General features: G+C 45.3%; 1 protein-coding gene across 2 annotated transcripts in view; it reads right to left on the reverse strand.

The window, feature by feature from the left end:
* The window catches only part of LOXHD1 (lipoxygenase homology PLAT domains 1), a 169413-nt gene that overhangs the window by 126638 nt on the left and 29786 nt on the right, over window positions 1-12989 (reverse strand). For both annotated transcript variants that reach the window (XM_070627589.1, XM_070627588.1), the window contains exons 5-6: window positions 7423-7521; window positions 1794-1942 (exon numbers count right to left, since the gene is read on the reverse strand). In XM_070627589.1, coding sequence (XP_070483690.1) covers window positions 1794-1942; window positions 7423-7521 — 248 coding nt within the window. The remainder of the gene's footprint in view (window positions 1-1793; window positions 1943-7422; window positions 7522-12989) is intronic.

The raw sequence follows: 12989 nt of genomic DNA on the forward strand, positions 1-12989 counted from the left end.
AAGCGTGGTAGACACTCTAGGATGCTCACTCAACACCCTTTCCCAATCACCTTCTTCTTAGCCTACTTCTTCTATAAAGACTGGAAAGCTAGCCACTTGATGTCCCAGTTTCCACTGCAGCTAGGGTGGCCACATGACACCTTTCTGGCCAATGAAAGGTAGGCAGAAGTTCCAAGAAGGGCTTTGTTTCTCTAAAAATAAGGCAAGGCTTGCCAGAAGAAAAAGCATTTTTCCCCTTTGGTCTTCTGTTTTCTTCCTGCCTGGAACATAGATAAGATGCCTAGAGGTTTGGCAGCCATCCTGTGATCATGAGGCAATAAGTTGGAGGATGAAAGCCTCAGTGCTGAGGATGGGGACACAGCAAGAGAGCAGGTATCCCAGAAAGCAGCTGCACCAGCCCTGAGCTGACCATATCTAGACTTCATGTGAGACGAGAAAAATAAGCTCCTAATTCTTTAAAATGGCACTTTCAATTCTCTGATACTTGCAGCCAAATACATTCCTGGCTGATGCAAGAAGGTGAGTGAAGTTAAGCAATAACAAAACCTCAGCTATCAGACAGCCTCATTCCCTATAGTCAAATTGCTATAAATCTGAAGGATTTCTGTTTTAAGCAATAAGACTTTTTCAAAATATTTTTCAAAAATATATTACATGTTAACATTTTCCTGTCATTCTGTGATGCGCTGATATATACTGATAGCCTCACAACTAAGGGATATACGTGCAAAGGGCCGGTAGCCCATTTTCTAAGTGACCTAAGACTTCTGGGAATTGTTAATATTTTTTGGGCTTTTTGCACCTTCTCTGACTCCCCATTACAGTGCTCAATAACTCTACCTATTACAATGTCTCTTTCCCCTCTAATTTTCTGCTTTGGGTTTAAAACTGCAGGCGGCAAGTTTGCTAGAAGGGATTGTAAGTGAGCACTAGACTCTGAGTGAGAATATGAGGGTTTTCCTTCGAAATCAGGGCAGGGCAAGACAGAGCCAGGACCATGAGCTTTCCTCACAAACTTTGAACCAGATATGTTTTAGCTTCTCACAAGCCTTTTTGCTTTCTTCTCGATTCTTAACTTTGTCCTGGGTTGGTGAAACTATGAGGGACCCAAGATCAGAAATTTGAGGAACAAAGCAACAGCCCAAGATAAGTCACAGGAAAGCTTATGATTAGGGTTAAATGAATGCTAGACGGGGCCGGCCCTGTGGCCGAGTGGTTAAGTTTGTGCACTCTGTTTCAGTGGCCCGGGGTTCACCGATTCAGATCCTGGGCGTGGACCTACACACTGCTTATCAAGCCATGCTGTGGCATCCCACGCAGAAGAACTAGAATGACCCACAACTAGGATATACAACTATGTGCTGAGGCTTTGGGGAGAGAAAAAAAGAGGGTGAAGATTGGCAACAGATATTAGTTCAAGGCCAATCTTCCTCACCAAAAAGCATACTTTAAAAAAAAAAAAAAAGAATGCTAGAAGCAGGCAGCGTGACCAGCATTCGTGGGAGGGAGAGGTTCTGGTGAGCCAGAGTCAGAGAAAGCTTCATGGCAGAGCCCTGAAGGATGATCAGGCCCTGAATAGTTCCAACGAGAGAACTCAGCTTTCTAGGAAGGCAAGGACATGAGCAAAGTCTTGGAGGCTATGAGTCGGGCAGCATGGGCGGCCAGCAGCCTTAGATAGAAGAGTGGAGGCAGATAGACCTAGAGAGGGAAGTTAGAGCTCAAATATAAGCCTCTAAAGAGCCAGAATTCCCCCTCCCAGACCACAGGGACCACAGACGGGCAGCAGAACCCACCTTGGACAGGAACCAACCTGCAGAACTGCCCTTGTTGTTGTGGCCAACATTGATCTTCATCAGCTGCCCCAAATCGGGGGCATCCAGCATGAACTTGTCTTCAGCTCCCTTTTCAAAGTTGTTCTTTTCATTCTCCAGCCTGCGCTCCCCTGTGTGCACATACACGCGAGAAAATCACAAAGGAGACCTGGCGAGGAGAGAACCGACGGCAGACCTTAACGGTCCACCCACTGAAGAAGGGTCTCAACGCTCAACCAGTTGGGGAGGTTGAGTGTGGGCAGTGGGTACAGGTGGTACCTGGGCAGTCTCTGTACGTCCACTCGATTTTGCTATGAACCTAAAAATGCTCTAAAAAATGAAGTTTATTCATTTAACAAGAAGTCAACAAGGATAGCTTCACCCTGAGATCTGTGGGCCCCTTAACCCCTCCAGCCTTCAGTTAAGGCAGAGACTTGCCTTCTGTGTGGCTTGTGCCCGGGACCCGTAACTGGGCTTCTGATTTCTGCCTTAGCCCGGAGTCCGCATCCTAGTAAACCAATTTGCACCCCCATCCCTAGACCTGAGGCCCTGTCTTTCTTTACCAGTTGCTTGAACTAGGAGCCCAACCATGGTAGTTGGTATATACGGCTGGAAGCCTGACATCAGCCGACAAACCTCCTTCAGCCTGACTCCTTTTCTGGAAAACAGCAATGATAACCATCATCAGACACAGCCAGTTGCTTAACGTAGTTTTTTTTTTTCCCTCACTATTCCTCATCACAATCCAAGAGGGAGGTATTATTAACTCTGTCTTGCAGATGAGTAAACTGAGACTTAGAGAAGTTAAAGAACTTGCCAAAAGTCACCCAGGTGATAAGCACATAATTAGGACTCGTTCTAATCTGTTCTTTCTACTTTGCAAGTTTCCGTTATCACATTCCAGGTCTACAGGTCACATTAACCCTCACAAACCCACCGAAGCACCAGCTTTTTGCTAAGCCATCCTGTTTTCCTTCTTCTCTAAAATTTGATTCTTTAAATTTTAAATTGCCACAATTCAAAAATATAGAAAATAATATAAGACATCCATGTACCCACCACCCGGATTTAAGAGGTATAGCAGACGTTAAGATTTTGTCTAATTTACTTAGACCTTTCTCTTTTCTAAAGGAAATAAAACACAACAGATAGGTCTAAAGTCTCACGGTCCATCCCCCCTCTCCCACACCCTCCCCTAATTAAACGCCATCCTCCATTGGTGTGAATCGTACCTGAATTTTTGTTTGCACGTCTGTATCCATAAATAAAATACAATATTTTTGCATGTGTTGGAATTAAACATAAATAATGTCACAGTGCACATCTCTCTGTCTCGAGTTCCTCGTCTGTACAATGGGGATGGAAATGGCACCGCCTCGTGGCCTCCACTGTGAGGATTAACTGGGTTAATACACTCGAGGCCCTCAGGGCGGCGCTGGAGCATGGTACATGCCATGTTAGCGACTGAGGTTATTGCTACTGCTCCTGTGATCCTCGTCGTATCATCATCCTCATACACCCTTGTGCAACTTACTTTTTTTCAGTTAATATTACGCTTTTGAGATCATCTGTTGATGTTAATAACTTCATTCGTCCAACTGCTGTGTAACAGTCATTGAATGAAGAAAACACTATTATGTGTGCATTCTTCTACTGACGGACTTTTAGATTGTTTCTAGTTTTTTGCTACTGTAAATGCACTGAAATGGACTCTTTTGTACCCACCTTCTGCTGCACATTTGTAAGAACTGCTCTGGATAGACATCTACAGTGTTGCTGGGTCCTGGGGTGGGCGCCTCTTCAACGTATCAGGTGTTGCAAAATTGCCCTCCAAAATGGTTGTACGACATCAGTTACCATCAGCAGTGCGTGAGGGTTCCCATTCCCCACAATCTTTATTAACATACGTACTTTTAAATTTTGTTTCAGTGTGTGCACAGTGGTATTTCATTGTGGTTTTAATTTGCGTTCCCTCGATTATTTGGAGAGATCGAACATACATATATATTGTTCGTATATAGATTTTGAGAGACTGGCCATTTACACCTTGCTCTTCTGTCATTTTTCTGTTCATATATTTTATTTTTCTATTCTTTCCTTTGTCTATGATATCTCTTATCATAAAGACTTTTTTCTTGTTTTAATGGGCTTTATCGATATTTTCCTTTGTTGTTTGTGCTTTTAGCGAATACATCAAGAAACTCCACCCTAAATTGAGATTTTAAAAAGACCTTCTCTTAAAGTTTCTTCTAAAAATTCCATAATTTTCTCTTTCACACTTAAGTCTTTTAGTCCACCCGGAAGTTAGATTTGTGTATGGTGAAAGGTAAAAAGATGCAATTTTATCTTTCTCATATGGTTAGAGAATTGTTTAAACACCAGTAATTGAATATTTCATCCTTTTCTCTCTGATTTATAATGCCACCTCTCTGTGTTTCTAGACTCTTTATTCTGTTCTATTAGTTTATTTGTTTATGCTTCTATCCATACCACAGTTTTAGTTCTTAGAGATCTGCAATGTCTTAATACCTGGCAGGGTAAATTTCCCCGTATTATTAATACTGTCAATGTTATTTTCATTATTCAAAGTTGTCTTGGCAATTCTTAGCCCAATATGGACATGAATTTTAATAGCAGCTTAAGCTGTGGGATATCGCCTCTTGGGAATTTGACTGAAATTGCATTACAGTTACAGAATAACCTGGGAAATTTGACGATCTTCACGAAATTGAGTCTTTTCTCATCCATGAGGATAATATATTTCTCCATTTATTTAGGTATTCTTGTCTATCCTTAAATAAAAATTTATATTTTTTCCAGAAAGCTCTTTTGTTAGTTTTTCTTAGGCACCTTGTAAATGCTATTATAAATTGTATATTTTTAAATTAAATGTTTGCTTGATGTTTTTATCAATATTTGTTTATTAATCCTGTATCCAGCACCTTTATAAACTTTCTCTCTCATTGGTTCTAATGATTTGTAAATTCTCCTGGATTTTATACATGGTCATTATTTTTTCTGAAAATTAAAGATTGTTTCTAAATAGAGTGAGAGGCTGAAGTGCCTTCTAATTTTATTGGCATAAGTTCAAAGAATGTTGTCTATATGTTAATGATTTATTTAAGTTTATTAAGACTTGTGTTGTGATTTAGCATGTGGTCATTATATTCTTGAAAAGAATGTGTATTCTCTATCAGTTGGATGCAGAAATCTACGTACTTCCACTAGATCAAGCTTACTAACTGTGTAGTTAAAACCTTCTGTGCACATACTAAATTTTTATCAGTTCGACTTATCAGTTATTGAGAGTGTTGTGTTCACATCTTCCATATGATTAGGTACTTTTCAAGTTTCTCCAAGAATTTTGTTAATTTTTGGTCTACATATTTTGGGAATATGTTAAATTCATACAAGTTCAGAATTATTATATCTTCCAAGTTAATTATCCCTTCTATCATTGTCTAATATACTTATTTCTAATCAAGTGTTTTGCCTTGAAGTTTGATAGATATTAATATAACTACACCAGCTTCTCCCCTGTTGTTGATATGTTCCTGGTATACTTTATTCCATCTTATTTATTCTAAGCCTTTCCATATCATATTTTAAGCTGGATTTTATTTCTTTTCATTTAATGTGAGACTATCCTTTAATTGATAAGTTTCATTTGTTTCTATTTATTGTGTTATTTAGACATTTACCTTACTTTGGCTGTCAGCCATGCTTTTTCTTTGCTTCTCTTTTCTCATTTCCTGCCTTCTATTGGTTGATTGAATTTTTATTCCCTTTTATTCCCTCTACTGGTTCAGAAGTTATTCATTTCTACTTTTTGGTGGTAAACTTTACAATTTTAATATGCATACTTGACTTATGACTTTTAAGATCTTTCTCTTTGCCTTCGGTTTTACCACAGTGTATGTAAATGTGGATCCGTTTTTATTTATCCTGTTCAATGACTCATTTTGTCACTTTAATCTGAAGATTCATATCTTTGTTCAATTCTGAAAAAAGTTTCAGCCATTATCCTTCAAATATTGCCTCTCACCTATTTTATATGTTCTGTTTCTGGAACTCCTGTTCAACACCTGTCAGAACTTATTCTCTCCTCCAGGTCTCATAATCTCTCATTTATATTTTCCAACCCTTTGTTTCTCTGCATATTTTGTTCATATTTATCTCACGGTTCACTAATTTTCTATTCAGTGGTTTCTAATTGTGCTCTTTAACCCCTCCATTAAGTGTTTATATTTAATAACTCTATTTTCATTTCCTGCATTTCTGTTTACTGTATTTTTCAAGGTGTCTTGTTACTTTATTGAATTGTTTCTTTCACATTTATGGTCAGTATAAACATACTTAAATTATAGCCTTTCTAAGATTTCTCCTTTATGGGAAATTCTGGAGGATTTAATCTTACTGTTTGTGGAGTCTCTTAGAGTTTAGTCTTGGTGGATGTGTCCTCGAGTGATTTGTAGTTTTGGAAAGTGAACTCATCGCCAGTGCTGTATCTGTGGGAATCTCACACAGTCTTGCTAAGGTATCTGCCAAGCGCCAAAGGGTATTACTGCATGGAACCAATTTCCCGTCCCTGAGGGAGAGAGGTTCCCAAATCGCACTCTAGTGCAAAGTCAGACCTCAGGCCCACCTGTGTGCAGGCCTGAGGTACCAGTTTCTCAGCATTTGTCTTTTTAATCACAGCTCTTGCGGAGATAAGTTTACTGTACTGACGAGCCAGTTTTTTCCTAATCTCTTTTTTCATGGAAGACATTCCTGTGAAGCTTCAGGGTTCCTGGCTTTATGTGCGGTTCTAATTTTGCGTATCTTGCCTCATGCAGGGCCAAGATCTCATTTTCTGACCCCAAATGGGTATGAAAATCCATCCTGGAGATGGTTGAACACGAAAGCTCCCTCCTCCCAAGAACCAGTGTCAATGCACAGCTAACACCTGGGCTTTGAGTTCCCGCTTCATTTCTGGCACCTGGAGATTACATTTTTCTTATAAGCTCAGCAATGCATTTTTAATTATTTAATGCATTGTGTGCAAAATTCACATGTCTCTGCAGCTTTTCTGACTCCCATGCTATGCCATTAAATTGGCAGAAGCCGGAGAGGACCACCTGTCTCAGTTCTGCCGGCCTGCACTTTGCCCCAACACCTGCAGCTGTCTGTGCCCTCAGTTCTTGTTCCACCTGAGAGGCCAAGTCTGCTTCGACCCCCTGGCCCCATTCTGGTCTGCCCCAATCCACTTCACTGAACCATGCCATGCCCAGCTGCATCCCCAAATATAATTCAACATGGGTGTGGAGCTAAGGGAGACAAAGAGAGTGAGTGAAAATGAGTTCCCCAGAGATGTGGAGCTTGAGTCTGTTCTAGGATGCAGGACTATTTAAATTCAACCCCCAAACCAAGCACACTTTATTCTGAAAACACATCACACACATAAATTTTATAAGATGGGCACCTCGCTGCCCAGGGAAGGCCATGACAAACCACATGGCAAGAAGAGAGATGCTGAACAGCAGAACCTAGAGGAGACTGGAATTGCCTTCCTCTGCCAGGAGGGTGGGAAACAGCCCACCGAAGAAGCAGTTCTGGGCATGGCTTGCATTACCTGTGTCTCCATACTCTCCAAAGATATTGATGAAGACGTCGGCATCAGTCCCTGCACCAATGACATCACCAGTGTACACCTTGACTTCATACTTGTTACCTGCGAATGAGGACAGAGAAAGCCTCAGCTCGTTGGGATCCTGAGGAGAGAAGAAGAGAGGTCCCAAAGCAGCTACCACACCATCCCCTTTCCCTCCAGCAATGCATGAGTTGTCCCCATTACTGTCAGTAGCCAAGCAAGAAACAAATCGCCTGATATTGGTTCCAAATGGTTTTTGCTAAACTGCATGCATAGCAAAAATCAGAGGTAGAAGGGACTTCTCTTTTCATCTACTAACGTGTTGCCTTGGACTGCGTCAGTCAACCCAAATCCAAGGTGCCACCCTCAACCAACTCACCAGCATGTGTCCCTTGGCTATTGAGATGACTCTAACTGGGCCCCCTGCATCTACTCTGCCTTCTCCTATCTGTTCTCTACACTACATCACAGTATAAAAATTTACTGGAGATAGTGGATTATGCAAATGAAATCAAACTTATATGTAAATTTCAAGGCCATCACCAATGCAAAGGCTAGAGGCACCAACAGAAGCCAGCAAATGCATGCTTAGGGATTACCTCATTTGAAGACCTGTATCTGCTTCCTATACCTTTGCTCCATTTATTGAACAGAAATCCATTCTCTATAACCCCCAAATGCCTCAGCCTTCTCCATGGCCTTGAGAGGGGATGGGGCTCAATGGAAACTTGACGACATCATGACCCCTGCCCAGGTCTCCCCAGCTGGAGCTTGCCTTAGGGTGGAGGGCAAAGGGCAGGGGTTGCAGTGTGGTACAGAAAAGAGACCCCTCTAGATTTTCTTCCTGTGCTGACAGTTTCAAGAACTGAGGCAACTTTCCCTTCCTTTTCCCTTCCTGTAATGGTTTTCTATTTTTTGTGTAGCAGAATCCTGTTTTCAGATGTCTCAAGCCCAATATGTGAAGCTGATAAAAATTAGAGCTTTTTGGGGACCAGACCAGTAGTGTAGCAGTTAAGTTCGCACATTCTGCTTTGGCAGCCCAGGGTTTGCCAGTTCGGAACCTGGGCACGGGCCTATGCACTGCTTATCAAGCCATGCTGTGCCAGGCATCCCACATATAAAGTAGAGGAAGATGGGCACAGATGTTAGCTCAGGGCCAATCTTCCTGAGCGAAAAGAGGAGGATTGGCGGCAGATGTTAGCTCAGGGCTAATCTTCCTCAGGAAGAAAAAAATAGGGCTGTCTCAATTGAGGCAAGAATCTCAGACCCTCCGCTTACCTCCACCCTAGAGACTTCCCTGATGTCCCAGCCCTCAGGGCTCTTTCTCTTCTGCCCTCCGTGGCTCCGTCATGTTGTCTGTGTCAATGTTTTCCAAGTTTCGTCAATTACTGCCTTGTACTGTTTGCTGTTTCTTGCAGGCGAGGCCTTTAAGTTCCTCAAGAACTTAAAAGACGGCTGGGAAAAGGACTTCCTTCTCTTCTGTAGCCTCCCACAGCCCCCAGGGCAATACTGGGCACAGGTTAGAGTCTCACTGAGTATGTCGAAAAGTGAATTGAATCGGGTTTCCTGAAGCTCAAAGTCCCAGGGAAGTTGCTCAGGGCAAAGGACTCAGGTGGGAGATGAGGAGAAAACCCAATTGCGTCCCTTCCCCATCTCAAGTCGTGCCCAGCAGTACAGGGCTGGCCCCTCTAGAGATGCCACAGTGCAGAATACTGCGGGAGACCCGCAGGACACTCCACCCCTACAGCCCTGAAGGCTGGTCTTTGACCTGCTGAGGACCCTAAGCCAAGAGGGAGCAACGTCTTCTCTTTCTCTTCTCAATCTTCACTTGGTGAAACCCATCAAAGGGGAGGGAAGACCCTCCAATCCTTGTCCCCAACTGAAGGCTCCAACAGGACAATCGTTCTCAGATCCCCACTGCCTCTTGCTTCCCCATGAAGACCCTCTGAGATGGGAGATAGAATCAGGGCCTTCAGAAGAGGACAGACCCTGGCAACCCTCAGGTCAGTGGCTTGAAACTCAGGCCAAGTTCAGGCTACCTGGAGAGCTTGTTAACAAGGCAGATTTCCAGGTTCCCCTTCCCGAGATGCTGAGTCGTGTGGTTGTAAAGGACCAGGAAGGCCTCAGTCACATCCAACTGCTTGTGCCCTTGATCATCTTCCAAGTTGCAGAGGCCTTCCACTGGGGAGTTGGTTCTTTCCTCCCCTGGCTGGTAGGGCCTCTGAGAACCATTCATTTTGGTTCAAGTCCTTTCTCAGATTCAGTCCAGGGCTCCCTTCACACAGAGGCAAGACTCCTCTGCAGGGTGGCAAGATGCCCAAGGCCCCCTGACCAGTGGTGCCAGGGTGGGGTGGGGACTGGGAAAGGCTCTGAAGGCCACTGTTGAGCATGGGTCAGTCAGAAGGGGCAGGAGGACTCCAGAGGGAACTGGGCGCAGCGAGGCAGGAGAAAGGATGAGGGGAGCTGGGAAGCATTTGTAGAAGGAGTATCAGACATTCCGAATCATGGCAGGAGGCAGAATTTGAGTTAGTGGGTTGAATTATAAAGAGGAATATTTTAGCTCACCAATAGAAATAGTTTCTAGTAGCTATGGCTGTCCCACAAAGGACTGAGACGCCCTTGGGGGAAGTGAGTTTCCCATCCCCAGAGACACCTAAGCAGTCACTGTGTGCCAAGCACATTGATGGAGAGCCATCTGTCAGGGATGCTGCAGAGAAAATGCCAGAGGTGAGGGAATGTGAGAACACCAAGGATGCTTTTCAATCTGCAATCCCACGACACTTGACCAGGAAAGGCAGCCCTGCAGAGTGTGGAGGGAAGCCAGGAGAGCAGGGGAGCATCTCAGAAGATGAGGGAGGTACCCAAGGCCGGTGCGCGTGAGGCCTGGAAAACGGGAGCTGCAGGCAGGGCTTTGGGAACACACAGCATCCCTGTCCTGGGAAAGCCCAGAGAAGCAGAGCTTCGGGACTGAAGTGAGGCCATGTGGGAGACAAGCCAAGGGCAGGGGATCAAGGGACCAGACAGAGCTGGAGTAGGAAGGAGCTTCCAGGCCTTTCCAGCTGAGGCAGACAAGGGACCCACGCCCAGGGATCAAAAGTCAAGTGAACAGAGTGCGGGAAGAAGTCAATTCTGGAACAAGACTGGACTGTCTTCTAGACTCTGTGGAACTTTCTATGGCAAGATGGAGCCCTGGGTCCCCATGCAGCTGGCTGGGTGGAGAGCAGGATCCCCATGTGTCAGGTGACCTTTGATCACACGGAGGAAAGGCCAAGAGCTGCAGGGGGGTGGGGGGACACACCTTACAAACCACTCTTTAAAAGGCCCCATAGATGGACAATGAGGCCTACTATGCTACTCTTCTCCTTCTTTCTTCCACATTTCCTCTTCAAGCAGAACCCCATACTATCTGATTTGCCATTTTCCAAACAAGGCCTAGGGCCCAGTGCCAATCCTAAACTGTGATTAAATGCATATGTTGATGGAAGAGCAAGGCTGAATAAGAGCAGGGCTTCGTTCTCTCATGGTCGGCCAGCTGTCAGCGCAGGGTATCAAGCCTTCCTCTGAGATGGTCATAGGAGACCTCCCCACCCCCACCCTGGTTTCCTGTGATCAGAATTTCAATAAGTGCAAACTTGCCATCTGGTCACAAGTGGGTTTTTCAGCCAGAGGGGAAGGTGAAGGGTCAATCAAATGCCTGCCCCAGAGGCCACCGGGAACAAGGCAGTCAGGAGAAGATGAGGAGAAGAAAGGGTTGAAAGAGAATGGCCAGGGCTGACTCACCTTCTTGGGCAAATAATACTAAACATTCACAAAGGTCTTGCAGTTCACAAGGAACTTGCACATCCTTGATGTCATCTGATCCATACAGTGGCCACATAATATAGGCGAGGCAGGTACTATTGACATCCTCATTGACAGAAAGGAAGCTGAGGCTCGGAGGGCAAGGTGGCTTGCCCCAGGACACACAGCTGTTAAAAGATGCAAGAGCGGCTCAAAGCCAGGTGTCTTGTCTCTGAGTCCAGGGCTCTTTCCAGCATCCCTCATGGCCTTTTGTGATCTAAGCCAAGGGTCAGCAACACTTTTCTGTAAGTGCCAGATAATAAATATTCTAGGCCTTACAGGCCACTTGGTCCCTGTTGCAACCACTCAGCTCTGCCACTCTGTTACCGAAGCAGCCATACCCAACTCAATGTGAACACTGTGTACACAAACGGGCCTGGCTGTGTTCCAACAAAACTTTATTTATGGACGCTGACATTTGGTGCTGCTTTCCCTGCCCCCGCAAGGCTGTGTGACTGGGCTTAGCCTGATGCTCCCCCAAGTCCAGTGGAGAAGGGGCTGTCCGGGGGTTCCTGAAGGTGGGGACAGATGGCAGCACCAGCTCTGCAACCTTGGGCATTGTGCCTTCAGCTCATTGCCTGGCTGAGAGGGAGCAAGGAGCAGAGATGGGAAGACAGAGCAAGGTCAAGGTGGAGAAGGGGAAAGCAAGGCGTTCATTGCCCTTCCTGAGCAAGCACAGGAGAAGCAGGGCCTAGTGATGCATCTCGGGAATTGTCACCCAAGCCCCAACTCTAGAGCTGGCCTGTGGTTTACCCATTTGGGATCTTAGCTGCTATAAAATCCTCCCTAGAGCTAGTTTCCCTCTGGCCTTTTGGCAGGTCTACCATTAGCCCATACAGCACCTTTGTGTACATTAGGAAGAGAGATCCCTTCTTCAAGACACTTTACTGCCATCTGTTGGATAATTGTGACAATAAACACACAAATCTATAAACTCCAAGATGTGAAAAGTGTCTCCTTATGGAGTGGCACTTGTGCAGTGTACCACCTGCACATCTGCACTCAGCAACCCTACCTTTCAGGTAGTAGACTCCTTCCACTCAAGGTCAGTGTGAGCCCAAAGAGGTTAAACTGATTTGAGCATCGATCTGAACAATATACAATAACGGAGACAGACCAGAGATGAAGCTGATCACAGAGTGCCTTCCAAAGCCAAACAGAATTGAGCTGGGGACCTGTACAGACAGCGTAGTTGCAGCCTAAAAGCAGATTGCCGCCTCAAGGCCACAGCATCGGGTGGCCTGTGTCCTTCTCATCCTGCCCAGGGGATACACAAGACCCGCCTCACCCTGTTCTTCCCCTGCAGGCCCCATGGCAGAGGCACAAGGCTGCTCCCTCCAGATGGAAATCTGTCCCATGCAGGCCAGGCGGAAGCTGCCTGCGTGGGCTTCCAGAAAAGGCAGGCACTGGAAGGCCCTAGCTGCCTCCTGTGCCGGGTGCGCCAGCCGCCCCCACAGCCTCCCCTGCACTCTGTCTGGAACAGTCAGCACACAGCCAAGACAGAACACATCAAAGAGTCACCCTGGGTGGCGGGGGAAGGCACAACCATGAGGGGGCCGGAACCCCCGACTCCTGGTGCCACATGCACAGCTGAGCCCAGCTGAGCTGCTTGTCACGTTCCCGACGACAGAAGTCAAGCTAATGCCCCCGTCTCGCTTGCGAAGAAGGGACCATCCCACACAACGTGATTTGAGCCTCAAGAAGCTCAC

Source organism: Equus przewalskii, chromosome 7, assembly GCF_037783145.1.
Source record: "Equus przewalskii isolate Varuska chromosome 7, EquPr2, whole genome shotgun sequence".
Classification (NCBI taxonomy): domain Eukaryota; kingdom Metazoa; phylum Chordata; class Mammalia; order Perissodactyla; family Equidae; genus Equus; species Equus przewalskii.